Genomic DNA, 20,836 nt, shown 5'->3' with positions numbered 1-20,836 from the left:
GAGACAGCTACAGCATCATTATTATCTTTATACTATAATTATTATCACCATCATCATTATCATCTTCATCATTTAATGAATAATATTCTATCCTTATATGATATATATATATATATTTGTTTCTGCCGATTTCAGGTTCAAATGTTCTCATTTTGTTCTTACTTTATACGCCTTTCAAACATGAAAAATTATTATTGCACGGTTGTATATGATTGTACTGTACTGTATTACAGAGGGTATTACATACTCACAGGTAGGGGCACAGATAGGATTAGTTGCTTTTTCTAGTTAAAAAAGAATAAAACCTCATTGGACATTTTACCTTAGTCTCAATTTGTTCTTATTTCGTTCTTAATTTTTAAGCAATGTGTTCTCATTAAAACACAATTCAAAACATGCTTGTTATGTAGCGTACTTCTGACAGCGAGTATTATGGGGAACCTTCACTTCAATTAATTGATTTCGCCTATCCAAAAACAAACAAATAATTCACAGCATCGGAATGTTAAAAAAACATGTTACAAACAAAAACTCTCCTGCCGATTTATAAGTTGGTAGACTTACCAGTACATTATTAACAACGAAAATTATACAGATCTGAAATTAAAGGATTACAAAACAAATTGACAAATAGGCCTAAATCCGCGACCTCGATTAGTATATTATCATGCTCTAGAGGAAATAATGAATCGGATATACCATGGCTATACTTACTGCACTAAGTAAGAACACGTAGCAACATAACCGGACGAGTGATGAGTAGGCCTAGTGTATTAAAATTGATAAAGTCGTGTCAATAACAACCTGGGCCTATATGGAGATAAAGAACTAGATGATGAGATCAAGATAAGAATATTTCCGCTGTACAGTACACCCTCTCGACTGAAACTAAAGCAAATATAATTCATTTCACAAATAACAGGTGGGTGGTACTTCAAAGTTAAGATACCGACTAAGTAAAACGTTAAGTTGATTTCAGCAAATGGGAGACGGCAGTCGGGGCACCTGTTCGAGTCGTTGTCTCTGTCAAACGAGCCCATGTTTGCGGCGACATATAAATGGGGTTAGCAACGAAGAGGTGAGATTATGCCGGTTAATGTGCAGGAGTGGTGAAAGATGCCAGAGTCAAAATATTTGATTTTCAGTTTTGATTAAATTAATGGAGGTAACGTCAACCCTATTCAGAGGTAACATTGAGATATATACAGTACTGTCCTACTTACCGTAGTGGGTCACGTGGGCATTCCACACCGGCACAGTCACCAACAGAAGGATACGATTTTTTGGGTCAATTATTAAAACATATTTTTGAGTGATTATAAACCAGGTTCTACGTTTAAGATAATATTTAGTCATTCCATAATTCTCACTTATTCTGTATCCAATCTATTAAAATAAAAACATTATCATATAAATTGTGAATTTGAATTATAACATTATTAAAATACAATAAGGATGGTTGGTTGTTTGAATGAGCTACATTTAAAAAACAGGCTTTATCCCCCTTTAAAGTTTCAACAAACATTGCAGAATTAATGTTGATACATTGTGCAGGTGAAGAAAGCTACAAACTTAGCACCAACTCCGTTGCTTTCAACACCTACTGCAGCTGTCCTGAACACCCAAGGTGGCGCTTCCTCATAATTACAACTTTATGAAGCACGGTAAAATTGTGTTGACATCATTTTCTACAAGTCTATAGAAAACATTATTTGATTATGGTGTGGGTAAAATGTGTTAATGGCAACTGTGGTTAAGGAAGGATAGGCCACTTCTAAAGCTCAAACACCGATGTCTAAGTTCGAGCAAATTAAAAAGCGGGTCGTAAATGTCAGTAAATTATGCAAATTATGCAAACAAAAAAAAACAAAAAAAAAAAACGCAATGTCACGGTCTACATCACCCGAAAGTCCACGGGAAGCGCTTAGTCTTCTACAAAGTTAAGACATAGCCGCTCAATATCTTACTTGAAAATTAAATTATACAAGTAATGAAACACTAATTAGATTAATGACCACTACGTCGATTAATTCACTGTATAAATTGAGCATAAATGCTGAATATTTCCCAAGTGTTGTCAATCCGATTATAGCCTTCATAATTTAGTCTTGAGTCCATAACTTAAAACTAGAGGCAGATAGTTGCGACAGAATGCATCGTCCGACCACTCGAATGCCCAAAATGTGTGCAGTTCCAAAGCTCAGGCGCATGGGTAGTTGCACAATAAATCTAGACAGTACAAGTTGCTTTTGCATTGTAAAACTGGGATTCAGATTCATATTCTCCTGACTCGAGGAACTTGTACAAAACTCGTAGCTATGTTGGAAAACACTTCAGAAATTCGTAGATACTCGCACCACGCACGCGGCAATAAAAAACCACCAACAAATTTTACAAGAGTCAGTAGGACTACCCTAGTTACGAGTTTCTTAATAAGCTCAAAACTAGGTACAGTAGGTATCGAGTTCTCTCCAAGTTGCCCGAATTGTCCGAAGTTTGCCGAGTTGTTACCAAGACGTACTACGCAAAACGCCTAAATGAGAGCTGCTTTAGATGGTTGTTACAATGTTGATAATGATGATGATAATGACGACCACGGCAACAATAAATTTAAATTTTTATACTGTTCAGAAGCATTACTATAAAATGTTCACAAAGGGATTTGTATATTATTCAATTCTGGTTTAAAAAGGATTGTAACGATTGGGAGATGATGACAATATGCTAATTCCATCAAATAATGACATAAAAACATTTCAATTGAAATTCTGTTTATTTACTTATTTCAATCTAAGGTATTGCTGAGTAAAGAGCAAGCATGATACAATTCATGTTTTGATTCACATACTCCTTTAAAAAGTGAAATGAATATTCATGGGATATCATATACATAAATTATATATAAAAAACAAGTTGGCACACAATCCATAAAAAGCCATTGTGAATATTCAATGTACTACACTGTTATAAAGGTATTATTATATTACAAATATAACAAAATCGATAAAGGTTTAATTGCACTTAAAGCGTTCCTCCTCTCCTTAAAATAAAAATAAAACATATTTTCTTACTGCTGTACAGGGTTGATTTAACAGCATATTTGTTCATAGTATAACTGTCTTGTTATGATATATTTACTTATTCTAGAACCCTTGTATAAACTTGCCGAAAAGATTCATATAAGACTGTAAAATATACATTCAGTTTATGTATTTCACAATGTAATCAAGATACTTGTATAAATGGGCCTATTACCCAAATTGCACATCTATGTATATTTCACTAATATAATATATCTTGTAACTCTATTTTTTTTATAAATAAAAACAAAGTTTTCATAATAAAAGTTCAGACCTTACTACCTTGGTTACTGGGGGGTCACATGGACTCTAATATGGTATGGGACAAAACACCCTTCCTCTCTGACGTTTTTTAGGACCTATTTTAATGTTTTTGTGCATGCTCATTTTTAAGAGCCCCTGTCCAATGATTGGGGCCCACAGTAATGACAAAACATAATGCTGACTAAGATCCTAGCTCCTTTCAAGATTTGGGGCCAGTGAGAGACAAAAGATGTTACACCACATGTAATGCAATATATAACATTCAAGATATATTTTCAATCAAACTAAAAATTTTCACTACCGTAATTATTTTTAGGATGAGCTAAAAAGAATTATAAATAATGTATATTTTATAAACTATAATAAGGTATCAAAATATATGCAGCAACTGAAAAGCTCTGGAATATGAAACAAGCTACTGAATTTAAAGTTGAATTAACTTATTAAATGTTTTTTTATATATATTTGTTCACAATTTCAATGTAAATTTTTGTTTTATACAATCTAAAAAATAGTATTATCGTACAATGTGTATAGTAATCAAGAATGGATACTAGGAGCTGTAGGGGTTGAAGTTAAAATTTAAGATGATTAGGGATATTCCCTCTTCAAAGCTAAGCTCTAGAGTCGGCCATTTCACAATTTGATTTTTTTAACGAGATTTGTTTTGGGTGCATTACCTTTTAGATCTCCATTTGAGCATTCCCTTCTCCATTCCTACCTACTGTACTCCTAAGGCAAAACTTTTTTTATACCTTGTTTCGCGAACTTATTTTTTTTGAAGATTGTCAGAGCAGGGCGGAAAAAAATAAAAATGAACTTTTGCTTTCTTATTTAGCAAATAGTTTTGCCAAAAACACACAGATGGAGTAGAAAATAACAATAAAACTTTATTGGTGAATGCAAACAGTGTAGTAATGGGAAGTTTAAATGCTTTAAATTTATATTATTAGGAAGAAATATACATATCTTATTTTTGTCGATTTCAAGGCAGCAGCGGGCATAAATAAAAATAAAGAAAAAATCTTGAGTTTTTCATTTTTTTGTGGCGGCTTGGCAGGCAGCGGGTTCGCTGAACAAGGTATATAAAAAAGTTTTGCCTAAATAACCCAAAAAATCCAACTCTTTTGCTCCAAATCTAAATTTGATTTTATTCTTTGATTGACAACATCAACCTTTCCGGAGACAAGTTTGGGAGTTCATTCATTTGTCTCGTTTCACAGTGCAGACGTGTGGTTTGCACACGAGACTGCAACTTCATGCGCTGTATGTTTATGACAACACTGAAAGGAAATAAAAGTGAATTGTAAAAATTTTAACATTTAAAAGCTAAATTGCTGAAAAAAGGTCAAGTCAGTCAGAAGTAATGAAGATACCGCCAACACAATTACATATGATGGAAACTTAAGGGAGAATTTTGACTCTGTAAAGTACAGAAGTTGTATTTTTAAAACCAACCTACAACCAACTATATACAAATTTGATTCTAAACAAAAATGAATAAAAAATTGTGACCGATGAAATTAATCAAATTGCATGTTATTTTACATAACACTGATTCAATGAAAGAATTTTTCAATATACAGGACCATAACCTGATGAACGTAGATTACACACATAAGCATTATGATGATACCCATCTGATACTGTCCACACTTTGCCGTCGCAAGAGAACATTAATAAAACAATAAGCTAAAAACATTAAACATTTAAAGATTAGTGTGAAAAATGATCTTGTATATAATGATTGTTCAGATTAAATGTGGGTCAATTTTAGTGTCACTGTAGATTACGAAACTAGACGTAGCAGTACAGATACTGCATCCCATAGGATTGCTACATGTGTGAAACTTTTAGTTTCTGTTTCATTTTTTTTTTTGGTCCTTTCCCGAACTATTCTACGTGACCTACGTTAGTCATGTATGTCTGAGGTATAAGGTCAGGTTATATGCCACCTGGGAGGGGGCCCTCGGAGCTGGTTGACTGTAGACTTTAATCTAAGATTAGCTCATACCCAACCAAGGAGCACTGTGAGTCATGTTTACTGTTAGCACATTCGAGGCCTCTACTGATGTAATTCATTCTACCTCTGCTTATTATGGCATTGAAATGATTAATACTAAAAGAGAAAGGTAACACGATGTTGAATGTACACTATACTGGTATCAGCTGTTTATTATGATTCTATAATTCAAAAATAAAGGTTGAAAAAAAAAAAGGTTAAAAGACTGATAATTAAAATGTTGAATTCTTTGCTTTTAATTTAAACAAAATCCTGTTAGTGTCAGGATTTTGTGTGGTTGATAAATTTGAAAAAAAAAACAAACCACACTTTGAAAGAAATAAAGTTGATTACATTGGTTGGTAGCATGTAAAAATGTGCTTCAAATTATTAAGAGACCTTGGTCAATATTTAATAATAATTATTAGCACAGGCTTAGCACATTTGTTTCATAATTTAGTGTCAAATATAACCTCTACTTGAATTTTGACAATTATAGTAGGATAGGAAGTTGAAACATGTTTGTTCCAGTTACCGTCAAAACAACTTCTGATAGTAGTAAAGTATATTACACTACAGCAGAGTGCATACTTCCACCCTGTGCCTGAATACCAACAATAAGCAGGTTGTGCATGATGGGTCAAAATGCAGATCCTCAAGAAAATAATGGAATTGCCCATTGTATTCATTTACATTATTTGTTTGAGTGCTGCAAAGCACTGGGGTATTTGTCTCTGGAGGCCAATTAGGAAAGGATGTTATTCATAGACCCTTGTTTAATAGCAGTGGAACAGGCCCGCAGCCTAGGGGTTCAGGGCATGGGGTCAAGGGGGCCTGCCGAAGAGCCCCGGTGTGGTCAAGGGTGGCGAAGCCCTAGTAGGGGCCGGGGCCGAAGTCCCAGAAGTTGGAGTTTTTTTTAACTTTTAAAGTGTGTATATGGCATAGGCCTATAGTTAAATACCTCTTGCAGTTTAAAATGAAATACGTTTTTATAATTATCCAATACAAGGGAGAGTTCTAGTATGTAGGGCCTCTAAAGTAATAACGATCACTTCTTTTCAACACAGGATTTGAAGACAGTTGTCAACGACGCACAGTAAAAACACTGAAATTTAAATTTGAACATCAATATTTATGATAAAAACAACAAAGTAATTTTTTTTTTCTGCCAGAAATACTCTAATACTACTATACAATAATAGTAATGTAATTGCTTAAGTCACAAGGGTTTGCTTGTCAAAGGGGGCTTTGCTAAAAAAGGGGGTTTGGGCAAACCCTCGGGAACCCCTGGCTACGGGCCTGCAGAATCACCGGATGTAGTGGAATCTCCTGACCCTGACGGACAGGCCAACACCTTTGGCCACTATTAGTTACACCATAAAATGAAAGGTAAAATAGCACCTAGACCCCGTCTTCCACCAGAAAATGCCATATCTCCTGGTCAGATGCCTTCTCACCCACCTTCTCCACACACACCATATCTTAGAGACACCACTGTGTACTTGTAATTTTATCATTTTTTTAATCCTCAATTAGCGTATTTACAAAAATTATACCAACAATAGCTGAAGGGATTCTTTAAGACAAGGCAAAATAAATTACAGAATGTAAAGATCTAATTGTTTAGGAAGTATGACAAACATCTATGATGCAACAGAGGTACTCTTTAATCCCTCTCATTACATCAACCAACATACTTAATCTGCATCTGTCAGAAAATCAACAAGCACATCATATTTATTAAGTACAGTTAAGTCCTACCACTCTACCCTCACCACCAAATTCAGCATGTCTATCCATTCTATTAATTCTGACATAATTCGATTACAATATTATATGCACATGTGAATTGCACTGGGAATTTAGGAGAGATTAGTTATAGATTTGAGCACACGTCCTAGAAATTAACTCATGGTCATTGCAAATGACGGACCATCATTATTTGATGACAATCGCTTAAAAAACAAATAACCCACTGAGATGCAATGTAAAAAAAAAAAAAAAAAAGGGATGAAATATTAAATTATGTAAGGATTGATTAGATTTCTTTGGTTCACAAAAGTCCTTGGTACCTACAGTATTTCCAGTGGGTTACTTCTGGTGGGAGACAATTACCTACTCTTTCCTGAAGAGGGCTTCATCCTTGCATGACATAAGTGAAGAGTCTACTGTGTTCTTAACATGCGCATAGGACCAACAGTATAAATATCTCATCTGAAAGATGCTAGTGCTCTATTGAAATTTGCATTTCGTCCATCCAGCTGAAACACAAGGAGAGCATTGGATGGAACTGAACCAGGGCCCCAAGTTTTGTAAAGATCTCCACAATTCAGTACACACAGTGGCTACCACCAGTTTAGGCAACATAACTAACTGACCTATTATCATGTCTATGTGATGTTGCTTCAACAAGAATACTGTACCGAGTTACTTTCATTTTACTTTCAATTCTATAATTAACATTTTACAGCCCTTGTTGGGCAATCATCAACTTCAGTATAAAGCTACATCCTAAACCTGGACAATGCAATACATCTGATTTTAAATGTCCTCCTTTATGTAGTAGGGTATATTTTTTGTATTTTTTTAGTTATATTAAGTAACATATTGTTTTAGCCTGTAGGCGAATGACCCCTTGAACATTCCATTTCCTATAGTCAAACCATGGAGGTATAACGTACCTGTGGTTCGGTGTAGGAAACACCTTGTCAACATCAAATGATGTATTACCGGACACAGGAAATAGGGAAGGGACAGCGACTCTGGGTGTTGTCTGAGGCTAAAGGACCAATAATAATTGAGCGTTTGAATGAGTAGGGTGGAGCCAGATCCCCCTACATATACCTAGAATATCCAGAAAAGAAAAAAAGACAGCAGAGAAGAAGAAAAAGAAAACACTGCGAGATCCTGATCGGAACTCCAGGACACAGAAGTATAATCCTATAGTCAGATAGACTCAAGATAAATGTGCATTTTTTTCTAAAAGGCTGTACAATTTTGTTGTCGAAATATTAAAAGATCACGATACTGTTTTCTGTAATCCACACCAGAAACCAGACAAGTAAACTGGAAGCAAATACAGCACTATTCGATTTGGCTACAGCGTATCTGTAACTATATTTGCTGTTGGGCTTTGTTCCTGAACTTTTCTTCGAACTTTCCTACTTCATGGATTTCGCTGATTTCACTTTATATTCTGAATTCTATTTTTTATTTGGCACGTGAGTACGGTTAAGGTTAAGGTAGGCTGGTTAAGTTTCCCTTTATTGTAAGTCCCCAATAATCCCCATTGGAAAATAAATAACTCATTAATAAGTGTATAATAGAGAGGCGTCTGTTGTTTTATTTGTGGCTATATATATATTAACATCTACCGACTGAGCCTGCGCATAACTGGAACTCGAGCCTCAACGATAATTTAAGTGACTATTCGCTTACTTACAGTGGTGGTCACCCGCTACATTTAAATCATTTGTTGACTACTACATTTACTCAGAGACAACTAATATAAAAATTTACTACTACTACATCACATGTTCACATGATCTTTAAACACAACACATGTTCAGGGCACACCTCAGCAATAAGGTTGCCTGAATCTGAATGATGGATAGTGCTTCATTCAAAATTTCAATACTGCTCGTTTTATGTAGCATACACTTATGGCTGTTTCTATGGCAACATTAGTCATCACATTCATACCAAAGACCTGGGATGTTAGCCAAGTCACAACCCACCTCTCTACACAGCACTTAACATCTAAATCAAACCTATGAATTAAAATGATGCTTGAATAACATCAATTAATATATTTCATATGAGTACTAATTCTTTTTCCTCTGAAACTTGGATTACAACCAGTGTTAAACATTAGCAAACTTGAGTTGGCGTCTGTAATACCACATGTCTACATGAAAAAGAGACAAAACATAAATCTGATGACAAGACATCAACATGTTAATATCATCAAGGGCATGCAGCCCTTGGATTAACTATATCAAAATATTTTTATTTTGACTGAAACAGCTTAGAAAAAGGCCCCAGGAGGGCCTTGATATTTTCAGGGATACAATTTATCCATTTTATTTGCCGAGTAAAGTTCCTATCAGTATTCATGCCTCCATGTTAAGTCCAACTAAAATTACTGTGTAATCTAGGCCCCAGGGAATTTTTCAAACTACTCTACCAATAACTTTATAGACAGATAGAAATCTTTCTTTATTCTTGATACTCAGTCAGTATTGTTACACTGTTCTTCCCTGAGGTCCAGGGTATTATGTTAAACTACATTATATAACAAAATAAAATTAAAAGAAAAATGCATAAAAATATATATACTGTATAATATATAGATTATATAAATAATAATAATAATAATAGTGTAGTTTTATATAGTGTACATGTCCATCTAATGTAAAAATCAGTTAACTATTCAGGAACAGTGCCTGATAAGCATTTAAATGTCATTAAAAAATATTATGTTCCTATTTTTGGTTTACATCCATAAGGTCATTAACAGGTGTTCTAATATCAGCATGCAAAATAATTCTGGCTAGTCTATTTAGTAAAACCTGGAGTGAATTAAGGTGTGCAGCTGTGCAATTGGACCATACAGTACTGCAATAATTGAAAAAAGGTAATACAGAAGAATTTGCTAAAAGTTGAGCACACATGTTTAGCACACCTTAGGTGGGCATAAAATCGGTCTGATGGCCAAAGTGAATTTTTGATTTAACACTGAGGGCCGCATTTTGACTACCTGTGCCTTAGCATCATCCCACCATCTCATGGTGCTACACCCTCCACAGAGAAAGATGGTACCCTGAACTTTAGTAGTCAACCACCCTTCCCGGGGATATATAGCCCTGCACTTGGATCATGCTATTTTTATTACGGTATTAAAAAACTAAATTGAAATATGTTATTCAAAGTATTAAAGTCAGGCTCCAGAAGAAAATAAATTGTACAACTGATTTTTGGAAAAGGGTTTTGAATATTTAAAAACTGAGGAAAAAGGGACGTAACAACTATTTTTCCACCTTTTCCACCAGTTTTTTAGTAAGTTTTTGTCAAACACTCTTTACTTGTCTTAGAAAAATCAGTACAACATATCAAAACAATTTTTTTCTCTAGCTTTCATGGCCTCCCGAAATCCCCTTCAATTAAATTATATGATATTCCTTATCTGATGTTCCTAACTAACATAATTCAATAATGAATAATCAATGTATCTTGTGTAAATATCTAATGTTTTTCCTGACACTTCAAGGCAATCCCTATAGCATCAAATTAAAGTACCCTCTTTTCGTTTAGCACCTCTGTACCTGTCACTCTCTTACACTCACCAGACCGTAACAGCGAGTCACATCAACTAGAGCATACCAAACAGTTGGGAATAAAACTGGGACAACGGATGGAAGCTGCCTGAAGGGGGGTCAGTTATAACTCCCAGGAAAATTAGACATCAAAACTAGCCAAAAAACAGGTCAAATATGAATAATGGTGACAAAGATTTATTTTTACAATCTTTGTTCAAATCAATATTATCACAAGCCGATTATGAATCTGTGTATCCTGCACAATCACATATGTGGACCAATTATATACAGTAGGTCACAGTAATGGCCATCCGCAATTTGTTATAATCATAGTAACTGTGGCATAATGGCTATGAGCTGCCAGGGGCCCTGCAGCCTCAAGAAGCCGCCAGCAAATTTGAATAATCTTTTTTTTTCAAATCTGAGTTAAAATTAAGTATGCCTTTTTATGTCAAATCACAATACTGTACATAAACTCAGAATTCAAATGCATAAAAGAGGCATTAAAATGTGTCATTGAACGCTAAAAATGCTGGAGCGGCTGGGGGGGGGGGCTTCACTGCCAAACACCCACAGGGCCTTTGCCCCATCCCCCTGAGACTGGGGCCCTAAAGGGCCGCCAGGCTTCGCCACTGCATGGTAGCTATCAATATTTTTTCCATATTTCCATATTAACTAGTGACAAATCAGGAATATGTATTGACCATTCAAGATTTAAATGTGTAGTGTGATATTTTGTGGAATATTTTATTGCTAAATTAAAGATATCAAAATATAATTAGGCATTAAATGTTGATTAATGTATTATAAATCATAACATTAATTTTTTTAATATGGAAATAATTTGTATGAAATTTAAGACAAATTCAACATTTTCATACTCTAAAAAACATACAATCAACACCATAGAACCATGAGTTCTAAACTGATGTTAATTATTAACATTGAATTCCCAAATGACTCAAATCCATTCCATGAAATAAAACTTCAAAATCTAAACAAGGGCACATTATTGTATTATAAATCATAACATTTATTTATGTATTATAAATCATAACATTTATTTTTTTAATATGGAAATAATTTGTATGAAATTTAAGACAAAATTCAACATTTTCATACTCTAAAAACATACAATCAACACCATAGAATCATGAGTTCTAAACTGATGTTAATTATTAACATTGAATTCCCAAATGACTCAAATCCATTCCATGAAATAAAAGTTCAAAATCTAAACAAGGGCACATGAAAACCATCTAAGTTCATTGGCATGGCCATGCAAAGACACTTAGAACTTTTGTCCAGATTCTGAAGTTTCTAGGACTCAATTAAACAACAAGGAGTATTCACAAAGGTCACAGCTGCAGTAACTGGAATATGACAGGAAAATTTGTCATTTTCTATAGGTGCCAAACGTGATGAATATGAATTGTATTGACTTGTGGATAGCAGTGGCAATGCAGTGGAACCCTGAACCCTCCATGGGAGACGATGCCAATCATTTTATCAGGAAACACTGCTTTGAAAAAGAATTTCTGTGAATTCAATAGTTTCTCCAACCATATTGGACTGAGGTGTGTATGGACCCCCTGTAGGACATTTTGGACCTCTTGTTGAAAAAATTGGATCATTTATGAGAACCTTAACCTTAAGACTCCTTTTGGCACCCCCACTGGTGGGTAGACAGCACGACCACAACATAATGTTTCCAGTTATAGGTTAGTCGTTGCCAAAAATCCATGTTTGGGTGAGATATTGTAGACAATGTGGCTGAGCAGTAAAGTTTTACACCCTATTCAGACTACACTTCATTGCGATAGGTTGCGAGGTAATTGGTAGTAATCCAAAACTTATTAGTCCCGATTGCAATCAACGAGCGCATTCAGAACAACACAAAAACATTGGAACGGGAGGTGAAACAGTTCTAGGGCCTAGGCTTCCGTTGGATAGGCCTATGTTAACTGACCTCAGCCAATTAGTGCCTGTGGAATTCTGGAGTAATAAAGATACCCAATTGCAACGGGTAACAATTGCGATATCGATTACTATTGGTGAGCTTCTACACACGATTGTGATATGCGACTGGGTGTTACAATTGCTACAGCCAATCGCAATGTGATGCTAGTTTGAATAAGGTACAAGACTTGTAACTGAATAGTTGTGAATCTGGGTTTAATGCTGGCGAGTATCTAATAATAATGTCATAGGGGACACATGTACATCCCAGACAGCTACTCAGTGACTAAGTTTACCTTTGGTTTTTTTCCCCCATAACATATTGACAAGCTGTATGTCATTAGTTGTATGATTAAGAACATACTTTATATCTAGGAGTTCCACATGCTAACTGGATTTTAAATGATGTCTATATCTAGATGTTATGTCTATTGGAGTGACAATCTACATTATAATCCTAGGGTTCTTGCATGTAACTGTCAGAATTTTTTTTTCTAGTGATATTAAAAATGCAAATCAATTAAGATTTCATGATACTATATTTTCATATATATTAGATATTTGTTATTTTTACATACTGAAATTATTTTTATCATGAAAAGTTATGGAAATAAAATACTTTTGAGACAGACACCTATCACATAGCAACTAGCATGGGGTATCATAATTGAGAAATAAAATCTTGGGAACAACCTGGAAACCAGTTCTAAATATCAGGACCTACTGGCAATGTTTACTTATACTCTTGGGAACCTAAATACAACACCAATTAAAAATGGAAAACAAAGAAAATTCCTGAGGAGAAATAATGTAAAGCATGTTTTTTTTGTTGACTTTTTGTAGGGTATTATAAATTTTAGTATATTTGCGAAATGGAGGCATGAATTCAGAAGTCAGGGAGGCAATTTAAACTCAAGCCTAAAGTAGGTTGGTCTTGAAGAATAAAATTAATACCAAAAAGTAATTATAATAGGAATATTTAATAAGAATAATGTAGGCCTAATTAGCAACAGTAAAAGCTAACCAATATAAAGGTTTATATAGTGTTCTCAAAACTGTGGTATTACTTATCCCAAGTATTTTCACTCTGAAGTGTTTTTGACAATATATCATCCTGCTTTCTGCCTGAAATACCTCAAATCATGGGTTACATTTTGCAATTTGCAAATCTACCCTTTCAACCTCTCTGGGTAACCCCTCCAGGAACACACGTACAGATTACACTAAGTTATAATAATTAAGGTGCAGGCTTTGAAATGACATTTAGATTTCAGTTTTCAGATCTGTCCTGTGTCACAGCTTAAGAGTTAAAGTAATTAAGCCACTGAATTTACAAATCATTACATTCAAGATTTTGTCAAGAAAAGCTTGTCCCATGCCATTACAGACCTACCTCTATAAGAAAGGTCAAATCAAAGTACATTTTTATATTGTAAAATCTTTAAAAAGGGTGTATTTTTCCAATATAATACTACAGTAATAAGTTTCTAAATAACACTGAATTGGTCATTAAAAATAAATAAAAAGTTATCAACTTGCTGAGATACACTGACTAAAACCAGGGAGTTGCTAAACAATTCAGTTTTCACTATTTTTCAAAGAAATTGTTTACTTTACTATTTCTTTTGCTGGTGTCCTTGGGCAATGCACTTTTTTCTGTGTTTTTTTTTTTCTCAACCCAGAATAGTTTTCCAGTAGGATGTTATGGTACTGAATGAATTGCTCTTTATTTTGCATTGAACTGTACGAATGATCCCCAGAGAAAAGTGAAGGTAGCACATTACCCATGTTTGCCAATTTGGAACTACTGACCGTAGGTAAAAGCAAGCACTTTGACAGCTGTTTCCGGATTCTAAAGGCTTTATCAAAACCAAACTTCACTAATAATAATATTAAATATAATATTCGGCTCACTAATTACAGAATGGTGAACATTGAAAATTTGTGATGAAAATTAAATAATGCTTTGAAAATATGTTTGTATTGTTTGTTTTCAATTAAAATTTTTAATTAAACAATCACAGCTTGTTTTGTACAGTGTAATATAAATTATTCTCGGAGGCATCATTGCATAATTTTAATAGATTTATTTACCTTACAATATGGACATACACAATGTGAAATGCTATAGCCCTTATGTTATTAAACTTTTTATAATATTAATATTATAATTAGAAAATGGAGGTGATAACAAACCAATAACAAATGGGAGGACAGAGAAAAGAGTAATTAGGAGAAAGGGAGAAGGTCATAACAAGAGAATGAGGAGAGATGAGAAAGGGAAATGTGAAGGATAATGACTCATAGTTTAATCATATGGCAATACTAAAAATATAACCATCAAAATATGTGTTAAAAATCATTGACTTAAAAGTTGAGCCACTAGGGTAGACTACACTCTCAGAAGATGGCATAGTGAATTATATGCTACATATCATTACATTTAATTACCATGTCAAATGTTTCACTAAACAATGTTCAGCATATAGATGCTCCTATTGGCTGAATTTTGTACACAATATGACATGGTCCTAATGGGATTCATCATTGACTGTCACTTCTTAATTTTTTTTACATATATTGCGGCTAAGGTTATGAATATATGACCCTTTAGCATAATTTTTCATAACCTCAAATTGTATTATACCGATCCTCTTTGACAAGCACAAGCACATGTTTTCATAACAAGCCTTTTCAGTTATCGAACTGTTACAGAAATGTATATGAGGGGTTACAGATAAAAAAAAATTTGAAAAAAAAATATGATAGATTATAAAATAATAATGGCACAGAGTCATCAACAGGTGGTACATATTCGTCAGGAAAGGTAAATAATGAATAAAAAATAAAATACAAGAAAACATGTTTAAATTAAGGGAGAATTGGATGAAAGGAACCAAATGAATACTTTAATTTTCAAATGTATTAAACGGTCAAAGCACTTTTTGGTACATGACCCAGTAGCAATTTTTAAATTGAATTTTTAAATTTTTAAATTGTCTTAAAAGACACAGTCTTATCCATGTTCATGTTGGTAGAAGTTTGTATTGAAAACCAATAAGCACTAACTAAATTTGGCCTACTTGTCTGATATGCCAATTATCTTTTAATAATTTAATGTATTTAAATAATTGGTATATAAGATATTGTTAAGACATGGTAAAATTACTCATATTACTAAGGCATAATTAGAAATTAGTGACATGACTATAAAAAAAAAAGATATTAAAGCAAAAGTAATTGATTTTAAATTTAAAGTTTATTTCTGTATTTAATAACTCTGTATAGTAATCTCAATTTTTGGCCTTTGAGAGATAAACACATTTTGATGATAAAAGCTTTGACTGTGTGTAGACGAAATAAAATCTTTATTCCCTTATCTTGCATAATAACATCTTTAAATCAAAAGAGAGGAGCTTAGCTCAGTCGGCTAAACTGTTGGTAGCCACTGTGTGTGCGCTGAACCGTGAAGTGCTCTAGGTCCCCGGTTCAATTCCCATCGCTGCTCTCCTTGTGTATCAGTTGAGGGCTGAAATGCAAGTTAAGATAGCGCACCGTCTTTTGGATGATAAGTTTAAGCTGTGCGTCCTGTATACTTTATAGCACGTGTGCACATTAAAGAATGCAGTACGTTATTTGGAAAAGAGTAGGGGATTGTCTCCCGGTGTACCACCAGAAGGACACCACTGGAAATAAGTCTTCTGTAGACTTTCGTGGGTTATCCTTGGTGTTTACACCGAATAAATCCATCCATCCATCCAAGCCAAACCAAAATCCATCAAATGTATTCTTCCAACAAATTGAAATTTATCCTTCCTTTCTATCATATCAAGAAAAAACTACATTAACGAAAACGAAAAAATTAAAGCTTAAGAATGACTTAATATAACTAAAAATGGCATAGTAGAGGTTAACTCTTTAAGCTGGGATGCTTGTTTCAGAAGGAGTCCCCAGTGATAAAAAAAAATATAACAAAAATTGAGAAGCTCAAAAAGTAATACTTACTATAGTGGATTTCTTTAAGCAGTAACAACATGCCCTGAAAAATAAATAATAATCAGCGTCAGGGATCAGTAGTATAGTTTCCGTTAAACTGTTGAAGGTTCGTTAACTAACTGGTTCAAATTCAAGAGATAAAAATCTGAGGAGAGGCAATATTTAGAACTTTTTAAATGTTAAAATGGGTGACTCATTTTTTATAAAATAGGTCAATTGATGTTTCTTTGGCATACTTTCATACTCTAAAATCATCTATTGTATTATGTTGAAAGTATTTTTTCACCAATTATTCTTATTAACACACAGTATGACTGTTTTTTTCTTTAGGAAATCCGAAGACCAATACCATTTCAAATAAGTTTAAATTTTTTGTTCGCATTCAAAATGTGAAAACTGTAGCTTTGACAATACTCTTAAATTTAGTAAGTCAACCGAAGTTATTGTGGTTGCAGTTCAAAATATTGTGGTCTAGAAAAAACACAATTTTTACCATTCCTGAACCATAAAATCGCTTCTTAACTCATTATCAAAGTTATTCTACTCTGGGAATGTGTAACCATAGCCTACTAGATGGCTTCTTGGTTCAAACAGTATATCAACAGATTTGTTGGACACTCCTCTCAAAATTTTTTTTAGAGCCATAAGTTTGGACAAAAAAAAAATATAATGCCTGATAAATGATAGATAAGGAAAAAAATTGCAGAGCTCCACTCTGATCATCGTCATCGTCATCATCATCATTAAGTCTGTGCCTGTCTCTTATACACATCTAGATGTGTATAAGAGACAGATATATATGTACATACCAATGTCCCAAATAACCATTATAATTCTTTTACTTTTCAGAAGCTAGCTATGAACAAGTTTTGTAAACAAAAGGATTAATATGAAATGCGAAGTTACCTTTCAAAATACTTAAGTAATTTTGACATTTCACATTGTAATTGTATTTCATCAACCATGTCCTGGAACCAATTAATTTTAAATCACGCATGAGAATCCAAATCCATCAACAAAAAGAAACAAACACATCGAACAAAAGATTAAAGTGAGCAAAACAAGTACTTGCTTTTCAGGCAAAGAAAATTCAACATCCTTAAATATTTCAAAAATGATTAAACTTACAGGAGATTTGATCATCAAGAGGATTATAGAAAGATGATTTTTATTAAGTGGATAATCCAGGCATATTAAAGTGACTGTCCCAATACACAATAGTTACGTGTACAGTGCATCCGAACAGTTAGCTGTCACACTTAGATAAATAAGGTTATGTCCATCCACTCAAAGAATTGATACTTCAGGATGTTTATGTTGTAAATCAGACAAAAAGGATGAATTTGAAGTCTCTAATATTATGACATTTGGGAATCCTGCTTTAAACTTTATTTCAAGAATTATATCCATAGGAAGTCATTACTCATAGCGGTTTTCTCAAGAGTGGACGGTCATTTTCACTGCAAAACTCAGAGTGATTGCCATGCAGTCAACCTGTAACAAGTCCATGGGGAGGTGGGGAAAACTATCAACAGCATGGCATGTGCGTGTATATCTGTACTTGTGTGTTGAATGTACAACAGTGTAGAGCACGGAGTTTTGTTGATACTAACTTTACTAGCTTTTTTCAGGAAGAGATAAAATAATAACTTCAGCAAGAAATTATTTTCAGTGGATAAGTATCAAGAATCAATTAGAAGAATCTATTATTATCACAGTTACATTTAATAAAAATATAAACAATGCAATAAATTAATTTGAAGTACAGTATCTATTCTAAATATTAAGACACAATCTAGACAGAATACTATACGTTTGAATAAAATAATATCAATATACTGTACTTATCTCTAGTCACATGGAATACAATAAAATAAAGAATAATCAACAATTAATCTGTAGGCCTACTGTACATTGTCTTTATCAAAAAATGTCCAAATAAATGCATGATTAATTTTTCTTTTTTGTAGAATGTGTCAAATTATATGAGGCCCAAGACTAGATGTTGTAAAATTGTTAAATGATCCATATAATTTTAAGAGGAATTGGAGCAGATCTTTTAGCACCTCCAGTCAACTTTCTTGAAATAAAAGATATCACACTTATCCCAGCCCTTCCGTTTCACATGATAGATCACAACTAGGTCAGTAAAGACAAGACAGCGAAGTATCGCCAAACTGTCATTGGATATTATCACTCATCATGAGGATGTGAAGATAAGAGAACGACAACGAAAGGAAAGTCGCCAAAATGGCTTCATCAAGGACAGACATCTTTAACTTTAGTACAGACAACCTTTGACTTGTATCATCAAATTAAATGAGGAACTCTTGATTTGAAAGATGCTAAATAGAGTCGACAGCTACTATCTAGAAGTGGTTGGCACATCGATTGTGGCTTGGACTCCAACCTTGAGGTCAGGGGTTCGAAACTCTTGCTGTGCAAGTTGCTTGTGTCCTTGGGCAAGGCACTTTATCTACGTTTGCCTCTCTCTACCCAGGAGTATAAATGGGTAGCGAACGACTAGGGACATCCCCAGGGAGAAGAGGAAATTGCACTTTTGTGCTGGTTTGCCAATGTAGGTTATCCAGTGACCAAGGGTAATAACGCTCGTGCCTTTGATTATTCTTGGAATTGGTGCCTTATAAATGTTTGAGTATTATATTACTACAGAATAGAATTGGTTGCGAAGATGACTTTTCATTTTATTATTGTTTGTGACAGGCTCTGTTTGTCGCAATTTCTAATTTTATACTAGCACCCAAAACATTCAAGAATCAGAATTTTGAACAATATCATGTTTTACAGTTTATAAAAGAAGTTATATTGAAAAACATTTCTGCAAAATATCAATCACTAAGTCTAACTGAAAAGTAATTTAAAATTATTTCTAAAACACAAATCCTAATAATAAACTATAGATTTTAGAATCTTTGGAAGCTGTTTTCTCAAAACCCATTTGGTTGATATCGTATAAATTAAATATTCATAACTTTGATAATACTGAACCAATTTCCTTCATAAACACTGTTTTATAAAATTCATGCAATTGAATTGAATATAAAAATATCAAGAAACTTAATCTTAAATTTTCCCAACAAATGGTGGGTTTTGCCAGAGCTGGGTCACATTTTTCTCAGCATTTTTTGGGTAGTATTCTTCGTACTCTATACAGTACCCTAGCCAACTGTTGAAAATTGAAGTCCGGTGAATCACAAATAGAGGGTGCTAAAAATTATTAATTGGATTAATTCCATGAATTATACTGTCTACAAAGGATTAGTGTTAAATTAGGGTACAGTATGCATCTGATTATTTCACCAAGAAGTTGCAGCTTACATAACCTCTGATGTTAAGACTAACAACTCCTGTTGTTAACTCTGTCGCTGATATTAAACTAATCAATTTGCTGGTTTTAAACTAATTAAGGATACTATATGTCACTAAGATTTTGAAGTGGCTGAGTTTCAATATTAGACTATCATCTTCTGAATTATAAACTCACAATTTATAAACTTCTTGACTGGCAGTCATTTCACTTCATTTATTTGTCAATTAAAATGTACATAAACAGAAACGGCAAAGAACAATCACAAAAGTACAAAAAAAGAGACAGGACACTCTAAAAGTAAAACCAATCACTGTTGAGTGGAGGCCCTACATGAGAAAAACACAAATACTTACAATATAAAATTCTTCAAAAAGATAAAAAATCGAAAGATAAATATTGAAATATAGAAAAATGTGTAAAAATCAATAAATAAGCAAATTTAATTTAAAAGGTATTTTGAGATATAAAAATATTCAGTCAACCAAACTTTAAAGCCAGGCTCCAAAGGAAACTTTTTTAAGACACAAAAAGCATATTTTACTAAAAAATCGGAAGCGCTTAATGAGATAGATTTTTGAATATATAAAAACTGGGGGAAAAGGGGCGTAACCACTTTTTCAACCTTTTCCCCCCAGTTTTCAAATATTCAAGAATCTGTATCTCAATAACCGCTCCTGAGTTTTTCGTCAAATATGGTATTTTTGTCTTTAAAAAATTTTCCTCTGAAGCCTGATAAAATTTTGATATTGTACCAGGGTAAATACAGTAGTTAGGCATGAAACAAACATGCCTACTAGGATTATCAAAATCAAATATAAACAGGGGTGGTGCCTGTATTTTCCCAACGGTAGCCCGACATCTCCAAAGGGGTGGGACTGTGGTGCAT

General features: G+C 33.7%; 1 protein-coding gene across 2 annotated transcripts in view; it reads right to left on the bottom strand.

Moving 5' to 3' along the window:
- Positions 1-4,267: 4,267 nt before the first annotated feature.
- The window catches only part of LOC117115329 (E3 ubiquitin-protein ligase TRIM69-like), a 44,750-nt gene continuing 28,181 nt past the window's right edge, over positions 4,268-20,836 (bottom strand). Inside the window, exons 12-13 of one of the 2 annotated variants that reach the window (XM_033259076.1) lie at positions 16,629-16,662; positions 4,268-4,627 (exon numbers count right to left, since the gene is read on the bottom strand). In XM_033259076.1, the coding sequence (XP_033114967.1) occupies positions 4,562-4,627; positions 16,629-16,662 (100 nt within the window). In that variant the 3' untranslated portion in view covers positions 4,268-4,561. Of the gene's footprint in view, positions 4,628-9,870; positions 16,444-16,628; positions 16,663-20,836 lie in introns of those variants that run through there. The other variant, XM_033259077.1, reaches the window with a different exon arrangement.

This window comes from Anneissia japonica, unplaced genomic scaffold, assembly GCF_011630105.1.
Source record: "Anneissia japonica isolate Jap-2015-1 unplaced genomic scaffold, ASM1163010v1 scaffold287800_len1627635_cov199, whole genome shotgun sequence".
Classification (NCBI taxonomy): Eukaryota; Metazoa; Echinodermata; class Crinoidea; order Comatulida; family Comatulidae; genus Anneissia; species Anneissia japonica.
Note: the sequence above shows the minus strand (reverse complement) of the source record. Positions and strands in the feature narration are given on the sequence as shown.